The 18,087-nt window shown below is 42.7% G+C and overlaps 1 protein-coding gene and 1 pseudogene across 1 annotated transcript; one reads left to right on the top strand and one right to left on the bottom strand.

The window, feature by feature from the left end:
- Window positions 1–3,804: 3,804 nt before the first annotated feature.
- LOC127677823 (disks large homolog 5-like) lies at window positions 3,805–9,647 on the bottom strand. Its single transcript, XM_052172811.1, has 6 exons — window positions 9,629–9,647; window positions 8,629–8,763; window positions 7,591–7,750; window positions 5,479–5,622; window positions 4,661–4,844; window positions 3,805–3,948 (listed from the first exon to the last, which is right to left on the bottom strand). The coding sequence occupies exons 1-6, from the start codon at window positions 9,645–9,647 to the stop codon at window positions 3,805–3,807; spliced, it is 786 nt and encodes a 261-aa protein (XP_052028771.1).
- Window positions 9,648–16,177: 6,530 nt separating this feature from the next.
- LOC127677822 (guanine nucleotide-binding protein subunit alpha-12-like) lies at window positions 16,178–17,354 on the top strand (annotated as a pseudogene).
- The last annotated feature ends 733 nt before the right edge of the window (window positions 17,355–18,087 follow it).

Genomic DNA, 18,087 nt, shown 5'->3' with positions numbered 1-18,087 from the left:
GGAACTAGGTCCTGGTTTTGTTGATTCTTGGTATAATTCTGTTTCTTTCTCCTTGATTGATTTTCATCCTGAATTTCATTATTTCCTGCCATCTACTCCTCTTGAGTGTGTTTGCTTCTTTTTGTTCTAGAGCTTTCAGATGATCAGTTAAGCTGCTAGAGTAAGATTCTCTAATTTCTTTATAGAGGAACTCAGGGCTATGAATTTTCCTCTTTGCATTTCTTAAAGTCCTTAAAGTTCCTATTCATCCTACTACTAAGTTATAAAAAATCATGTTGGAGTGGGCTTCAGGAACAGCTTAGCTGCTAAGACCACAGGTTGGTCTAGTAGAGGACATGAGTTTAGTTCCCAGAACCAGTTTCAGGGAATCTGGTGCCTCTTCTGATATTTGTGAGCACTAGGTCCCATATGCAGTGTATATATATATATATATATATATATATATATATATATATATATATATATATACATACAGGTAAACACTCATACACATAAAAAGTAAAAATAGAAATACAACTTGGTGCTGGCCATCATGGCACATGCCTATGATTCCAGCATTCGTGAGGCAGAGGCAATGGATCTTAGTGCTCCAGGCCAGCCAGGGCTACAGTGTATTGAGACCCTGCCTCCAAAACTAAACAAGTTGGGGATAAAAGGCAATGGGGTGGGGGACAAGAGATGTTCACTGATAATGAGCCTTTTGCTAATTCAAGTGTGATTTTGCCATTTACTCCTCTGGGATGTATTTGCTTCTTTTTGTTTTAGAGCTTTCAGGTGTACTGTCAAGCTTCTAGTGTATGCTCTCTTCAGTTTCTTTATGGATGCACTCAGAGCTTTGAGTGTTCATCTTAGCACTGCATTCATTGTGTCCCATAAGTTTGGGGATGTTGTGTCTTCATCTTCATTAAATTCTAAAATGTTTTCTTATTTCTTCCTTGACCAAGTTATCATTGAGTAGGGTATAGTTCAGCTTACACGTGCATGTGGGATTTCTGTTGTTTTTGTTGCCATTGAAGACCAGCCTTAGACTGTGGTGATCCAATAGGATACATGGAATTATTTCAATTTTCTTGTATCAGGTGTAGCTTGTTTTGTTATCGAGAGGATGGTCAACTTAGGAGCAGGTACCATGAGGTGCTGAGAAGATATATTCTTCTGGTTTATGATAACATATTCTTTTGGTATCTGTTATAACATGGTAAATAACTGCTGTTAGTTTCATTCTGTATCTGTTTAGTTTGGGTTTCCATGATCTGTCCAATGATGAGGATGTGGCGTTGAAGTCTCCCACTATTATTGTGTGAGATGCAGTGCATGATTTGAGCTTTAGTAAACTTTATTTTATGAATGTGGGTACGTATTCATTTGTAACATAGATGTTCACCCAGAGAAACTTAGAGTTGCAGTTTGAGAAGCTGTGTTTTTGTCTTGCTTTAATCTGGGACTTTCTCAGTATGACACTTTTTAAATGGTGGTATATATCTTGTGATATTAGATGCCTGTGATTTACATCTTTTGATTTTTTCTCATTATTTATTGAAAGAAGATTCTTAAATTCCCAGAGTCCAGTTGCAACATTTAAAAAAGCTTTCTTCATTTCTTTTTTTTTCTTTTTTTATTTACATTGCAAATGATTTCCCCTTTTCTGGGTCCCCACTCCCCGCAAGTCCCATAAGCCCTCTTCTGTCGCCCTATTCTTCCATCTACCCCTTCCCACTTCCCTGTTCTGGAATTCCCCTATACTCTTGCACTGAGTCTTTCCAGAACCAGGGGCCACTCCTCCATTATTTTTGGACCTCATTTAATTTGTGGATTATGTCCTGGGTATTCAAAGTTTCTAGGCTAATATCCACTTAACTAAGACACTGGGCTTCTTGTTTATCCATATGAACAGAAGAAGGGCTCTATCAAGACCTGTAATTAATTGTGTTGGGATTTTGATAGGAATTTATTGTATCTGTAAGTTGCTCTCCCTCAGATGTCCATTTTCTCTATGGTAATCCTTGTTAACTCTGACCATGGGAACTCTTTCCTTCTCATGATAATTTTATCTAGATTTTTCTTTGTATGGTTCTGTTTGTTTCTACTTGATTGATTTAAGCCCTGAGTTTGATGATTTCCTGTCTTCTACTGATCCTGGGTGAATTAACTTTTTTGTTCCAGGCCATTCAGGTGTGTCCTTAAGGTGCTAATATATGCTCTCTCCACTTTCTTTTTGGAGGCACTCAGGGCTATAAGTTTTCCTCTTAGCACTCCTTTCATTGTGTCCAATAATTTGGGTATGTTGTGCCTCGATTTTCTTTAAATTCTAAGCAGTCTTTGATTTCTTTATTTCTTCCTTGACCAAGGTGTCATTGAGTATTGTTCAGCTTCCCTGTGTATGTGGGCTTTCTGTTGTTTTTGTTGCTATTGAGGACAACTCTTACTCCATAGTGATCTGATAGGAGGTATGGGATTATTTTGATCTTCTGATATCTGTTGAGGTATGTCTTGTGACCAATTATATGGTCGATTTTGGAGAAAGTACCATGAGGTGCTGAGAAAAATATATATTCTTTTGCTTTAGGATAAAATGTTCTCTCTATATATATCTGTTAAATCCAATTGGTCCAAAACTTCAGTTTGTTTCACTGTGTCCCTGTTTAGTTTCTACTTTCCTGATCAGTTCATTGAGGAGAGTGGGGTGTTGAAGTTACCTACAACTATTGTGTCAGGTGCAATGTGTGATTTGAGCTTTAGTAAAGATTCTTTGATGAATGAGGGTGCACTTGCATTTGGAGCATAGATTTGAAAATCTTGTCTTAAGGTCTTTCATTGCTTGCATAAACCTATACCAAGTTACAGTTTATTAATTCTGGGTACTGTATGTTGTGGCTTTCCTAATTTTTTTCAGCTTCTTTATCCTTTCAATAAAAACAGCTACTGACTTTTTAAAGTTCATTATGAATCAAGAGACTTTCCCTGTAGGTGTTTATCAGGTATAGTTCTATTGTACATCTTTAGGAATCACTTAAGTATACTATCATATCATGTGTAAATAGCGATACTTTGACATTGTCCCTTACCTTTTGTATGCCCTTGATGTCATTTTGTTGTCTGATTGCTCTAGGTAGAAATTCATGGGATATAATAAATAGATAGGAGCTGTAGTCTCCATTCTAATAGAGTTCTATATTTTTTGAGTAGGAGAATACAGGACAGCATGGAGCAAGTATGTCAGTGATTACATCTTAAAGTGTGTATCCCTGGGAGAAGCCACATTATTCATATAAAAGACCACTGTCTTGTATACCCTAGTGGGCTTTGAAATCAGTCTGTAGCCAGGCTTCCTGGGGCCTACAGAGAACCATCTGTGGTTGTGAGGTCTATGTCTTCAGGATAGGACAGAAAACCTGAATAATTAATATGGTCTCAAAAGTGAGGAGTTACAAATAAATTTTTATTCATCAGAAATACATTTCAAAAACAGGCTTTCAAAGATAATTACTATAAACAGTGAAAAGCATAAGGAAAAAAAAGCAATAACAATAATATATAATATCCAATAACATAACAAGTAACAAAACAGCAAAAAAACAAACAGCAACCAAAACTCTAATAGTAAATTATATGAACCAGAGTTCTCTCACTACACTTTCAGCAACAGGTACATACAGTCTGTTTCTTCTCTTGGACATGTGGTGGCAGGGCAGTCACCTCAGTTCTCCCCCAAGGGGTGTTGTTTGTACAGGAAAGGGAATAAATTCCTGAATTGATTGGCTCTCTGGCTAGGTAGTTAGTGCCTATTCAACCTGAGGAATTCAATTATGTGCTAGAAGACTCATCCAAGGAATTTTGTGGCTGTTGAGGATGGAGATCATCAGGGGCTTCCTGAAGTGGCAACTCATTCTGCAGGAGGCCCTCTTCCTGGGCTGTGGAAATTTCAGCTCTTGCTACACTCTCTGCATCCTAGAAGAGGAAGGTATCAATTAAGAGAGAGGCTTGTTGGGAATCTAAATGTCAGCTGTCAGGCTGGTGCCTCCCATCCTCTCAACAGGAAAGTTATCATTGATCTTTTAATCGACACCGTTGCTGTTATAACTGCAGGCACAGCAAAATATCCAGCAACATTAACCTATTACATGGGCTGACAAGGTGCTACTCATTTTTATCAGGGCACACCAAGAAATGGGCAATTGGAAGAGACCTCACTGGGTTACAGAAGGAAAGGAAAATGCCACATGCCACACAGATCAACGACAAGGAGAATAACATATTTCTTATTATAGTGTTTAAATTTTAACCCTGCAAGTTGCTTCCCACTTGGGAAGTCACATGACCCTTGCATGACCTCTGTCACAGGACCCAGAACTTAGTCAAAGCTCTGCAAAGCAGCCCACTTATCATGAGCAGGTGTAGGAATGCTGCATGATATTGATCTATCATCCTTACTGGTCGTCAGAATAAAGAGGAGTAGAAAGGTATACTTGCTGTATTTCAGCTTATCTCAAGAGGTTCACAACCCAGAATGTGAAAAGCCCTAGCAATGACCAACTACATTCCATGAGGTGGGTGGCTGCTTGGGACTGTGCATTAGAATGGTGCTGTGTGAAAGCAAAGATGGATGAAGTGGGAAAATGTTATCAGTCAGTATAAGCCAGGCTGAGCTGCTTGTACCTACCTGATGTTGTTGGCCCTGGAGGATGCTGGTCTTGTCCTGTTCATCTTTAACATTCAGGTTCAAGTCAATCAGGTATTGCTGAATGATGGTCCAATCAGCATGTACTTCCTTGTTCTCCTGCTTCAGTGTAACCAATCTCTTATTCATAATGTTCTTCTGCATCAGGATCCGGCTGTGCAGGTTGCTAGAGACACAATCTTCATGGTAAGATCCTGCAGGCTCCTCCTCCCATTCCTACATCAAGGTCCCATTAACCCCACCAGGACCTAGGTTCCCAGGAATACCTAATGAAATACTTCTCAATACATTCTTGAGAGGTACACAAACAGCAAATAGCAACTTGAGGGAAGAAAAAGTGATTGCTGCAGTCCAAACACAAATATGGTTGCATGTCTCTCCAAAGAACGCGGTATCGGAAACTATCCGTGACAGCCCAAAGCATTTCAGCAACATCAATTAGTAAGTTGCAGATACCCTCAATGCAGTCAGTAAAATCAAGAGGAGGGCATTGTATCCTTTTGTTAGATCACATTTAGCTCTGTAAAACCATGCCTGAGGTCCATAGACCTAGAACTATACCATAACCCTCTCATGATCTGAGTCACTCTGCTAATGAGAGGCTCCTGATGATGCCTGTACAATGTTAGGATGAGTAACAGTCTCTTACAGACTTTGAAAATGACAGGAGAAGTCCCAAGGCACAGTGATGGCTAAAAGGCTGAAGGGATAGTATCAGACCTGCAGACTCTGCAGTCCAGGAAGAAAGGAAGTCAGAAATGGCCATTGCACACCTGGTGACCTCCATGAACAGTACTTACCGATAGAAGTTAATCTCCTTCTTGAGATCCTGGAAGGTCTGTTTGGCCTCAATGTTTTCCTTCTCTAAGGTGTGTAGAAATGTCATAATCTCCTTCTCCTTTAACTTTAAGTTTTCATATAATGGATTTGGTGTGTAGTATGGCCTGTCCCCAGGAAGATAGAACTCCATGAACATGTGCTTTTTTTTTTAAAAACACCTTTTCAGAAACCAAGACACATACACATCTAAGTATTTTATTTATTTATATATATATTTAAATTTATATTTATATATTTTTTGTATTTTTGAGACAAGGTTTCTCTGTGTAGCCCTGGCTGTCCTGCAATTCACTGTGTAGACAAGGCTGGCCTCAAACTCAGAAATCCATCTGCCACTGCCTCCCAAATGCTGGGAATACAGGTGTGTGCTACCATGGCCTGGCTGAAAACCTGTTTCTTTTTTTTATTCGATATATTTTTTTATTTACATTTCAAATGTTTTCCCCTTTTCTGGCTTACCACTCCCCGAAAGTCCCATAAGCCCTCTTCCCTCCCACTACTCCCTCATCCACCCCTTCCCACTTCCCTGTTGTGGTATTGCCCCATACTGCTACTGCTTTCCATAACCAGGGGCCACTCCGCTGTCTAAGAACACATGAACACAGATTGGGTCTTGTACTCCCAGCACAGGAAGGTCAATTCCTGGATTCTACATGCTGGGATCTTTTTCATCTTTGGAAACTTTTTATCCTTTCCCAAGGACAACATATGCTATGTATCCAGATGGAGTGTGCCCTGGCTCCCTGTGTTTACTCATTAGCTCTGGAGGGGCAGTCTAGCCCCTTGTGTTCTCAATAGCCTAGGCCACAGGTCATTGCCATCTAGACACCTGTGATTATATTTTCCCTGTTTTGACAACACGGATTATAATTCCTGGATAACTAACACTTCAGAGGCAGACATTACACATAATTCTTGAGATGAGACCAGACATAACCAATGCTTTATAATCTGCCCAAGAGGTACAACTGTTTACATAAATGTCCCCATAAAGAGAAGGAACAGTGCTATTTAAAGTGGGGGCTCCCAGACATCAGGACTCACATAACCTTGAAACTGCATGTAAATCCTCAGTCCAATATACAGAACACAAGATTCCAAAGTGTGGAGGTAAATATAAACATATGAAACAGAAGCACTTGTATGTGCACATGGAAGCAAACAGAATCATAGACTGACACACACACACACTAGGAGAAAAGGACACAGAGCCAGAGAATGAGAAATAAAGACAGAGACAGAACCAGAGAGAACAGAATGAGAATCAGCAGAAATGTTGCAACATTACTGTCTCAGAGTACCCTAGATGTCACAGATCCCTAAATTTAAGAGTAGAGAGAAATATAAACATGCAAAATATTAATTCACAAGAGACACCACAATCATGTGCACACACACATGCATACACACAGAAACAGATATACACACATGTGTACACACATGTGTACACACATGTAAGGGGAAAATGAGACAGAGTAACATAAAGAGAGAGAGAGAGAGAGAGAGAGAGAGAGAGAGAGAGAGAGTGAATCAGAGACAGAAACAGAGAACACGAGATGCAGAAGAAATGCATGCAACATTACAGTCTCAGAGTATAAGTCACACAGAGAAAGAGGAACAGGCAGCGCCTCAGGCGTCTAGTCAAGCACTGAGATGAACAATGTGGGGAACAGGACCCTCCATCTGCATCTAGCAGTTTCCAGCACTCAGTCACCTACCAGTCCAGTACAAACACTCACCACACAATCTCAGCTCCTAGAACCTCACAAAAGCACCTCCTTTCAAGGGCTTTCCAAAAGCACTCTGGGAACTCACTGTCCATTGCCTCTATCCCTGAATTCTTCACTCAGACTGCAAGTCCCACTTTTGACCTGGAGGAAGTCGAAGAGTCCATTTCCCATCTTACTCCTGACCAAGCTTCAGGTTCTGGCTCTCCTCTAAGAAGTATTTAGGGACATGAGGTTTGAACCAGGGATATCATGAAGATACACCTTCCTATGATCAACCACCTTAAAAAGACAAGTGTGGCATTGACTCCAGATGAACACCACAGCATTTGGAGCAATGCATACCTCTTGTTCATGGCTCCCTCTGTGACATAGATCAAGCGATCTCTCAGCTCATTTCTCTCTTGTGTAACGAGCTGCAGCTCTCTGGTCAGCCTCTCCTCTTCCTCCTTGGCCTGCTTCTTGCTTAGGACAGTTGCAGGGGATGATGTCTGCCTGCCAGCCCCTATAGCAGGTAAAAGAACACAAATGAACTTACATTTTTTGGAATGCATAGAGTATAGATAGTCTACTCTGAGGCCTATAAAGTAGACCACAGACCTAGAACCCAGTGATACCACACAGAGTTTTGTCCAGGCTTTTGATGCATCCTCAGTGGATCTCAGTTCTCCCATCACTCTATAGAGACTAGGAGATGTAAGCAGCCATTTGTGTCCTCTGTCTCCCTATGTATTCTTATGATGACCACAGAGATGGCTTCTCCTGGCTTATTAACAAATGCACAGAGTGCAACTTGTCCTCAGAGTCCTTAGTTCTCTGGTTTCACAACTCACACTATAAATTCACTATTCACAAGTACTTCAGTGCTGTATGATGTTCAGATCTCCTATCTTGTTACTCTAGGCCCAGGAAATGGCCTTAAAACATCCTGCAGGGGGAGAACACACTGATTTATTTCCGCTATTGAAACAACAAGCACTCCAGAAGTGGCCACAGGATGGAATCTCTGCTGGGTTTATCAATTCTGATAGGTTTTGGTTACAGTACAATTATTCCTGCCACCCACAACCAGTGGGAAAGCTAAGATGGGAACTTTGAGGGAGAGGAGGTCAGAGTAGTTCTGAGAACAAGAGGTTATAGCAGGGGCACAAATCTCTCCCTGGTACTATTGTCAGAGAAGCTGAAGCTAGAAGCATGGTAGTGAAGGCAGTGATGCCCTTCCCTAAATTGGTGTAGGTTAGATCCTCTGTGACTCCTGATGCTCTCATTCTGTCCCCAAATAACAACCACAATACTCAGTGAAAGTGAAGAATTGGAATTTGCTAGAAAGGCCAGCTCGGGCCAGCCTGCCAGGAAGCTCAATATCCACTTCCCAGTACTTACTCCACATTCTCCATGACCACCTCCTTTGTCCTTCATTACTCTCAGATGAAAGGCCAGCTCCCTTCCTCCTCTCTCTAGTCTCTCTCCCATCCACATCTGTTCTCCGAAATAGTTTTCTGAGTCGGGCAAACATGTCTATCAGTGTATCCTGTAGACACTGACTGAGAAAACTCAATGCTCTGCTGTTGCTACAACACTGGTGACATCACAGCTCATGCCAAGAACTCTCCAGAAGATTATAGAATGTTCAAGAAGGGACTGCTGATGTCATGGGTTACATACAGCCTTGGCCCCCTGCTAATGTTCTCCCTGTACTGAACATGAAGCTTAAGTGCTCTTTCCTGAAGACTCTCCTGGGGCATAGCCACTGAGCCCATCTTCCTTCCAAGGCCATGGTTTACTCTGGGCTTAATTGCCATAACCTCAGTAATCCCTGTGTTTCTAACTGAGGGTTTCCTTTTCAAACCCTTCTCAGAAACGTCTCATCCTATCTCAAATTTCCCTCAATCAGCAATATGAACCTTTAAAATTTACTGAGAAATAACTCCAGTTCTAAAATGCAGTCTAAAGTTCTCCTGTCTTTGGTACAGGTGCATGAAATTAAATCCAGGCAGAGTCTGCAGGGCAGGTTAATATGTACATGTGTGTTAGGGGCTACATTCATGATATCTTGTGCTTAGCTTTTTTATAGCTGCCCCAAGAGGACGAGAGAGAGAGAGAGAGAGAGAGAGAGAGAGAGAGAGAGAGAGAGAGAGAGAGAGAGTTGCAGTCCTCATGTTTCTGGCAAGAGTCTGGAGATCAGTTGACAGAGGAAAGTAAAATATTGGAGCCACCAATGGAAAGGCCCTCAGGCAGAGTATGAGAGTCTCATCTCTGCACCAGTGTCATCAAAGGAGGATTGCTTACAGCTCTCTGTCAGAAAAAATAAAATAGTCAAAATTGGTAAGGGTTTTATGAAAATATAATAGATGTATGTTAGTGCACAGAGCAAGGGCCTAACATCTTGTGCTTGGGTTCATGATCGGCCCCACAAACCAGAAAAACAGCTTTTTCAAATAAATAGGGATGGATTAATGAATGTAGACCATAATACTGATTGAACAGAACCACATATCAGATTTTGGTAGCTGAGCCATGGCTACAAACATCTATATTCATCAACTTCTAAAGCAAAAAACAAAAACAAACAAACAAACAGAAAACCCAAAATACATGTAGCTTCTATGAAGTTGTAGGAAGTGTCCAGTGCTCATTTCTGATTAGGTCATTTTAGATATAAGAGTGTATATTGACCATTAATTTGATGGGTCCTATGTAAATTTTGTTGAACATAATAAGTTTAACAAATATCATAAATAACATAAGAGTATGTATCAACATGACCTTCCTCTGAGACAAGTTACTTTTCTGTGTCAGTGATTTGGCAGGCACATTATAGCAGTAATCGAACTAGGGAGCTGACATAGAACAAAATGTCTGTAGCTACACTGGTGGGTACACACCTCAGCATTAGAAAACCCTGGTCTCTGTCAGTGACTAGCCCTGTCCTACCATTCCTAGGAGCCCCACTTGTAAGCCTAACAACAGTAAAGTGGAAGCAGGATTATCTGAGGTGAAGGGTAGCCTGGGAGGCCAGGTAGAGGATGAAATGGAATTTTTAAGACTCGGTTTCAGAGAAAACACTGAAACACACCCTCCATTCAAGGCCTCATCTACCAATATTTGTCTATTTTAATGAACTTACCATTTTCTCTCTGCAAGTGTTTCTAGCTGGGAAGATGGAGAAAGGGAAATGTTCTTTCTTTTCTAAGGATTTTGTTCTCTCTTTCCCTGGGTTCACATTAAGAAATGAAGAAGGTTTATGGGACATATGGGGAGGGGGGATCTGGGAAAGGGGAAATCATTTGGAATATAAACAAAGAATATAGAAAATAAAAATATTATTTTAAAAAAAGAGAGTGTGTATCACCATCTGGACAACTGAGTATTATCCACTGCTGCTAGCATGATACAGTGCCAGTTACAATCTCTAGCTTTCCTGAGTGCCACTGCCACATCACCACATATCAAGTGCTGAGGCCAAAAGCCAGTGAACTTTTCGAGGGACTTGACAGACACCATCAGAGACACTACCCTTCCTTGCCCTGAGAGTAAATCAAGCAGACACAATGTGAACTTAGTGGGATATTTAACCATACATGTGTCTCCCACCCCCACATTTCTGCATTCAATCCAGGGCAGAGTTCATGCACCTCTCTCCTAGCTTTATCTTGATATACTTCCCTAGTGCCCACATATTTTATAGATTTGGGTGTAGTCAAGCAATTGCTGTCCTCAGTAAGGTGTGAAGAGTATGAATGTTAAGTGGCCATGCTGTATTTGCTTCTACATGTACATTGTTGAACATGGAGCGTAAGTGAGGAGTGGGACACCAGCACTGGTTCCTGGCCTTTGTGTGCCTAGACTGGTTCACAGGGAAGTTAGAAGGACAGTTTGGGATCCCCTGCAGGGACAGAGTGAGGTGCAACTGTCACTGAGAAGGCTGAGCAACACTGCTCAGGCCCCTCCTTTCAGGCAACAAACACCTTCTCTGTTCTCCTTCCAAGGATCACCTGTTGAGGCCACAGAACTTGTATAAACATGGTAAGGTCATGCAGAAATTTTTCCTTTTTTAAATATTTTTATTTTCTATATTCTTTGTTTAAATTCCAAATGATTTCCCCTTTCCTGGATCTCCCCTCCCCATATGTCCCATAAACCTTCTTCTCTCCATCCATTCTCCAATCACCTCCCTCCTTTTTTTCTCTGTCCTTATATTCCCCTCCAATGCTAGATCAATCCTTTGCAGGATCAGGACCTTCTCCAAACTACTTCATGAGTTCATTTGTTATGCGATTTGTGCCTTGGGTATTCAGGGCTTCTGGGCTAATTAATATCCACTTATCAGAGATTGCATTCCATATGTATTCTTTTGTGACTGGGTTACCTCACTTAGGATGATATTTTCCAGAGCAAACCATTTGCCAAAAAATTTTGTGAATTCATTGTTTCTAATTGCTTAGTAGTATTCCATTGTGTAAATATACCACATTTTCTGTATCCATTCCTCCTTTGAGGGGCATCTGGGCATCTTGCCAAAAGCAATCAACAGATTCAATGCAATCCCCATCAAAATCCCAACTCAGTTCTTCACAGAGTTAGAAAAAGCAATTCTCAAATTCATCTGGAATAACAAAAAACCCAGGATAGCTAAAACTATTCTCATCAACAAAAGAAATTCTGGGGGAATCAGTATCCCTGACTTCAAGCAATACTACAGAGCAATAGTGTTAAAAACTGCATGGTATTGGCACAGTGACACACAAGTGGACCAATGGAATAGAATTGAAGATTCAGAAATGAACTCACACACCTATGGTCACTTGATCTTCGACAAAGGAGCCAAAAACATCCAGTGGAAAAAAAGATAGCCTTTTCAACAAATGGTGCTGGTTCAATTGGAGGTCAGCATGCAGAAGAATGCGAATTGATCCATTCTTGTCTCCATGTACTAAACTTCACTCCAAATGGATCAAGGACCTCCATATAAAACCAGACACACTGAACCTAATAGAAAAGAAACTGGGGAAGACCCTAGAGGACATGGTCATGGGGGAAAAGTTCCTGAACAGAAATTATTCCTAATGATACATTTTTTTCTGATAATATTTTGCACCATTGCATAACTTTGTCAATTTGCAAATTTGTCAATTGCCATCCATCTGTTTCATACTGTTGTTGTAACACGCCTCCAAGTCCTTCATGTAAAACAAAAGGAAAAAAATCTTGATTCAGACCAGGGTCATGCTGTCCATGTACCATGTTTTGTACTGTATGTTGTGAGGATTTTAATCAGGAAATTTCACATTTATATCCTTCACCCAGTACCCATCAAATTCAAGGTCAATATGCACAATTATGTCTAAAATGGCTTGAGTCAGGGCCCTTTGCTTGTATGGTGGTGCTCCCCCACCCACGCACCTTCTCCTCCCCTACTGTTTCAGCACTCCACTCCACTGGGGCATCAATCTTCCATGGGACTCAGGGCCTCCCACCTGTTGAGACAAGGCCATTCCCTGCTGCAATGTCTCCTGCTCAGATTTGAGCTGTTGCCCTCATTGGTCCATCGTGGTGTGTGTATTCATCAAACCATCCATGTTTAACTTAATTCACTGTTCCTGTGGTTTGTTGGGTGACCCCTGGACACCAATCCTTCCCTTCAGCATCCCCTAGGACAATGAGCCAAGATCAGGAATGGTGATATCTTGGCTTAAAATGTGTGACAAAAAGAATTGATAATTTATCCCTTGTGATAAGGATTGGGGGTCTCCTTGGTGCTTTTTAGGTCCTTATTGGTCAAGTGTAACAGCTTCAAGAGTCCAGTTCTGATTTTCTTTGGGATCATCGTGTTCCCATCATGATTCCTATAGCAGAGAGAACATTGCTAACTTATGTTGCAGGGCATTCATTTTCATTGTAAACCCCAAGATTGTGTCATTTACAGAATACATTTTTTATGGTGTAGCTCAGACCTAGCACAGACCTTTAACCCAAGAGCTTTCTGTTTACTGTAAACAAGTACTTTATTGTCCTTTGGCTTAGCCCAAGTACACACCTTTATTTCAGGGCAAACAAATGTCAACTCCAGGGCAAGAGGTAGAGCAAGGAACCAGTTGAAATGGAATCAATATAACCAAACAAAAGGAAGGTTTTTAAGTTGAAATATATTTAAAACAGTGTGGAGAGGGATAAAGAATGCTTTCCTTCTGGGAGGTCAGTGGGGTACAAAGTCAGCTGAGGGCTTTCTCTGCCTCTCTGACCTGGCAGGTTTTCACCCCAGCATCTGGCTCCTGAGTCTTCATTGTGAAAATTAAATGGTTGGCATATGTGTATTGTTTTAAATGTATTTTTTATCATTCCATTTGATTAAATCTCAAATGATATACCACATCCTGCTTATGCCTCCAACAACCCCTCAAACCACATCTTCCCTTTCCCCCTCACCTTTGCCTGTATGAGGGCCTCCCCCACTCACCCTTTCCTGCCCTACAGATTCAGCATCCCACTACCCTGGGGCATCAATCCTCCACAGGACTAAGGGCCTCTCCTCCCATTGCTGTCAGGCAGGGTCATCCTCTGCTACAATGTATCTGGAGCTAAAGATCCCTCCCTGTACACTCCTATGTTTATGGTCTACTCACTGGGAACATTGGGTGATCCTGGTAATAGATGTAGTTTTTTCCAGTGGGGTTGCAATTCCCCTTGACCCTTCAGTTTTTCTCCTAGCTTCCCCACCAGTTTCCCTGACGTCAGTCTAATGGGTGACATCAAGGGTAAGTTGCCTGCTAAGCTTCCCTAAGAACCTTCACAAGAGGTTCCTGTCAGCAAACACCTTTTGAACACACCATCAATGTCTGGTTGGTGTCTACAATTATGATGGATCCCCAGGTAGGGCAGTCCCTGGATGTCCCTTCCTTTTGTCTCTGCTCCATTTGTTGTCCCTGTTCTTCCTTTACTGAGGAACATTTATGGGTTAAAATTTGGAAATGAGTGTGTGGCATCATCCCTTTAAGGAGGAGGGGGTCTTAGGGTTGTTTGAGTGTGTGGAGGTGTACCTATCCCCTGGAGGTGGTCTCTACAAGTCCTATTTTCCCCTTCTCTGCACATTTGGGCTAAAGTCCTCCCCCTTGCGTCCTGGGAACCTCACGTTTCCCTGGTGTCTGTGTCCCTCACATCGCTAACCCAGTTCCTCATCCCCCCTGCTACACATTTTTGTTCCATTTCCGGACCCTCTTCACTTCTCTCCTATCCTCTCCAGTACCTAATACTGCCCCTTATTTCCTCTCTCTCTCCCAGGTCTCCTCTACCTCCACCTCCCACCATCATCCTATTAACACCTCAATGCAGGACTGAAGCAGCCATGCCCTGGTCTCCCTTCCTTCTAAGCCCCATAGAGTCTGGATTGTATCATGGGCATTGTGAACTTTAGGGCAAATATCAACTTTTTAGTAAACACATATAATGTGTGTTCCTTTGTGTCTAGGTTACCTCACTCAGGATATTTTCCAGATCATCCATTTGCCTGCAAATTGTATGAAGTCATTGGTTTTTTAATTGCTTAGTAGTACTCCATTCTGTAACCATACTTTTTGTATCCATTCTTCCATAGAAGGACATCTGGGTTCTTTCTCTCTTCCGATTATTATCAATAAGGCTGCTATGAACATAGTGGAATATGTGTCCTTTTTATATGTCAGAAAATTTTTGGATATATGCCCAGAAATGATATAGCTGGGTCTTCAGCTAAAACCATTTCCAGTTTTCTTTGGAACCACCAGATTGATTTCTTCTTATTCAGAAGTGGAATCCACTGTCAACTTTGGAAGCATCCTTGTGATTTAAGAAGCAGGAGTAGGCTGCTCAGGAGGAACTTGTGGGAAAGATTACTAGGATGAGCAATACTAGAATCATGGTTTAGTTGGCCTTAAGCTGTGCACATGCTCACACCTCTGTGCATCAGGCTTTTATTTGAGTGCTTCTTTCTCTGACAGCTCTGGAACTATTCTGTTGGTTTACCTGAGATGGCTTGCACCTCTCTGACTGGGAGCCTCAGATGCACACTCCAGGATACCAGGGTGTTACAGTCCACATCTGCAGATGGCCTTCATCCTCCCTGGAAGCCTGTCCTAAAGGAAATGGCATTAGACTTCACCAGGGGGATTTGGAACAGGAGCAACTTCCTGACTGATGGTTTCCTCCCATAGAATCTTTAAAAGAGAGTTGCTTCCTATTTGTCAGTTTTTTTTCGTTCAACTGAATGAAAATACACAGGATATATTTTTTTCAAGACTCACTTTGTGAATTTATATGCTTGTGGTGTTAACATGAGACAGTTTATTACATATTCAAATTATAGACAACTTAGAATGTTTCAATATTTTTCCTAACAATTTAGCATACATCAAATTACTTGGCCTTATCTCTTAAAGGATCCAAAAGTGCTTTTGCAAACTGAAGGAATAAACAAGGAATGTTATGTTTATGGGACAACAAATTATTGACCATAAATAACATTTTCTCATTATTATCTATTTGAGACAAACCCTGGAGGGCCCAGAATTGAATTTGAAAAGTTAGTCTTCGCCTTCCCCTCCGCCCCTCAGCTGGCCAGGTGAGTGAAAGCCTCTGAGCAGCAGCAGTGAAGGTGGACACAGCCTGAGGGAGAGGCGGGCAGGGCAGAGCCTGCCCAGGGAGGGCTGTGCCAGCTGAGGGGTGTCCATGGCGAGCTGGCCTCAGTGGGATGTGATCGAGCCCTGAGGAAGGCCATGTCCAAGTAGTGCAGACCCACAGCTGCTGTTTGCTGCCTGTAGAGGCCTTAGACCGTGAGCACCAGGCAGGCACAGTGCGAACCTCAGAGCTCCAGGCCCAGTGGCACTGCTGAGACATCAATGCTGAGCTGTGGCAGCTTCTCAAGACCCTGCTGTTGGGCACAGGCTAGAGCAGCAAGTCCACCTTTCTCAAGCAGATGCACATCATCCATGGCCTGGAGTTCGACCCGAAGGCCCTGCTGGAGTTCCTCTACACCATCCATCTTCAACAACTTCCTTAAGAGTACTTTGATTTCTTCAGTTCCTCAATTGAGGCTTTCGTCTCAGAAGATTCTAGCTGTGGTCCTGAGAATCGAGACCCTCATGCCAGAACAGACAAGGAGGTATGCACTGGCTGCAAACTTGATGGGGAGGCTCAACGGTGCTTGTAGACCCTCGGGACAAGCTCAGCATTCCCTGGCAGCACTCTGAGAAGGAGAAGCAGGGATGTTTCTGATGGCCTTGAGAACAAGGCAGGCCTGCCTGTGGAGCCTGCTACCTTCCAGCTCCTTGTGCCAGTGCTGCGTGCACTCTGGAGAGACTCGGGGATCAGGGAAGCCTTCAGCCGCAGAAGTGAGTTAAAGCTCAGTGAATCAGTGAAGTACTTCCTGGATAACTTAGATTGGATTGGCCAGCTGAACTACTTCCCCAGTAAACAAGACATCCTGCTGGCTAGAAAGGCCACCAAGGGAATTGTGGAACTTGACTCTGTTATAAAGAAAATCACATTTAAGATGGTGGATATGGGCGGCCAGAGGTTGCAGCACCAGAAGTGTTTCCAGTGTTTCCATGGGATCACATCCATCCTGTTGATGGATTCCTCAAGTGAGTACAACCAGGTCCTCATGGAGATCAGGTGCACCATCCTGCTGACGGAGTCCATGAACATCTTTGAGACCATTGTCAACAACAAGCTCTTCTTCAATGTCTCTTCATCCTCTTCCTCAACACGATGGACCTCCTGATGGAGAAGGTGAAGTCAGTGAGTATTAAAAAGCACTTTCCAGATTTCAAGGGTGACCCCTCAGGGCTGGAGGATGTCCAGCACTACCTAGTACAGTGCATTGACAGGAAGTACAGGAACTAATCAAGCCCCCGTTCCATCTCTTCTCCACTACGATAGACACCTGTCACCTGCATGGACCTGCAGTGGGCGAATCAAATCCACACCATCCAATCAATACCTGGCCCAAGAATGCTGGACTACCAGCCACACCAGTGAACTCCGGGCAAGAGGACATTGGAGTGTCAGTGCTAGCTACTGAATCCCGAACTGTGAAACTACTGAATCCAAGCCATCATTCTGTTGTTGATCTGTAAAACCTGAGAACACAGCTTTCTCCCTCCCTCTAGAAATTCCTCCTTGCGGACACAACTTAACCAGGGTTCAGGTGTTTACAGACACACACCTGTGCTCCCATTAATGACAGAAACACAACCGCAGCTGGTCTTGCAGATGACTCTTCCCTCTGACATTCAGGTTCTCACTGAGACACACTAAGTCAGAAGCTTGGCCTCACATTAAGCTGTAGGGGGGGCAAAGGATGCAGCTAAGCTCAGAGTGGCCAAGCTGAGGCCTCAGTGCCACCTCCCCAAGTGTACACACTGCCTTTAAGACTGTTCCAATGCCTTCTGAGTCCCTGTGCTCAGGCACATCATGACGAGCAAAGAGGCTGGGTCAGGCGTTCACACTTCCTAGTGTAGAGAACAGGTGGGAGCTGTGACCCTGCCTTAGTGCCCCCGCAGCCACTCTCCATGGCTCCATGCCCAGTGTGCCGCAGTGTGGGAAGGTGGCCTCTGCAGCAGCTCTGGCCAGCCTGTGCACACATAGTGGTGCTCTCATTCGCCTGTCCCTCCACTGCCCATTGTAAAGGTGCATAAACAAACAGCCTTGTAGGTTGTCTTACTTGATGGTGACATATAGTGTCCCCTGTCCTGGGCTCTGAAAGTGGCCAGAGATGCTGTGCAGGTCTTGGCTTCTTCTTTTTTTTTTGTCTTGGCTTTTTTGGAGACAGGGTTTCTCTGTAAAGCCTTGGCTGTCCTGGAATTTACT

This window comes from Apodemus sylvaticus, chromosome 2, assembly GCF_947179515.1.
Source record: "Apodemus sylvaticus chromosome 2, mApoSyl1.1, whole genome shotgun sequence".
NCBI lineage: Eukaryota > Metazoa > Chordata > Mammalia > Rodentia > Muridae > Apodemus > Apodemus sylvaticus.
The sequence above is the reverse complement of the archived record's forward strand: the minus strand, read 5'-3'. Positions and strand labels throughout refer to the sequence as shown.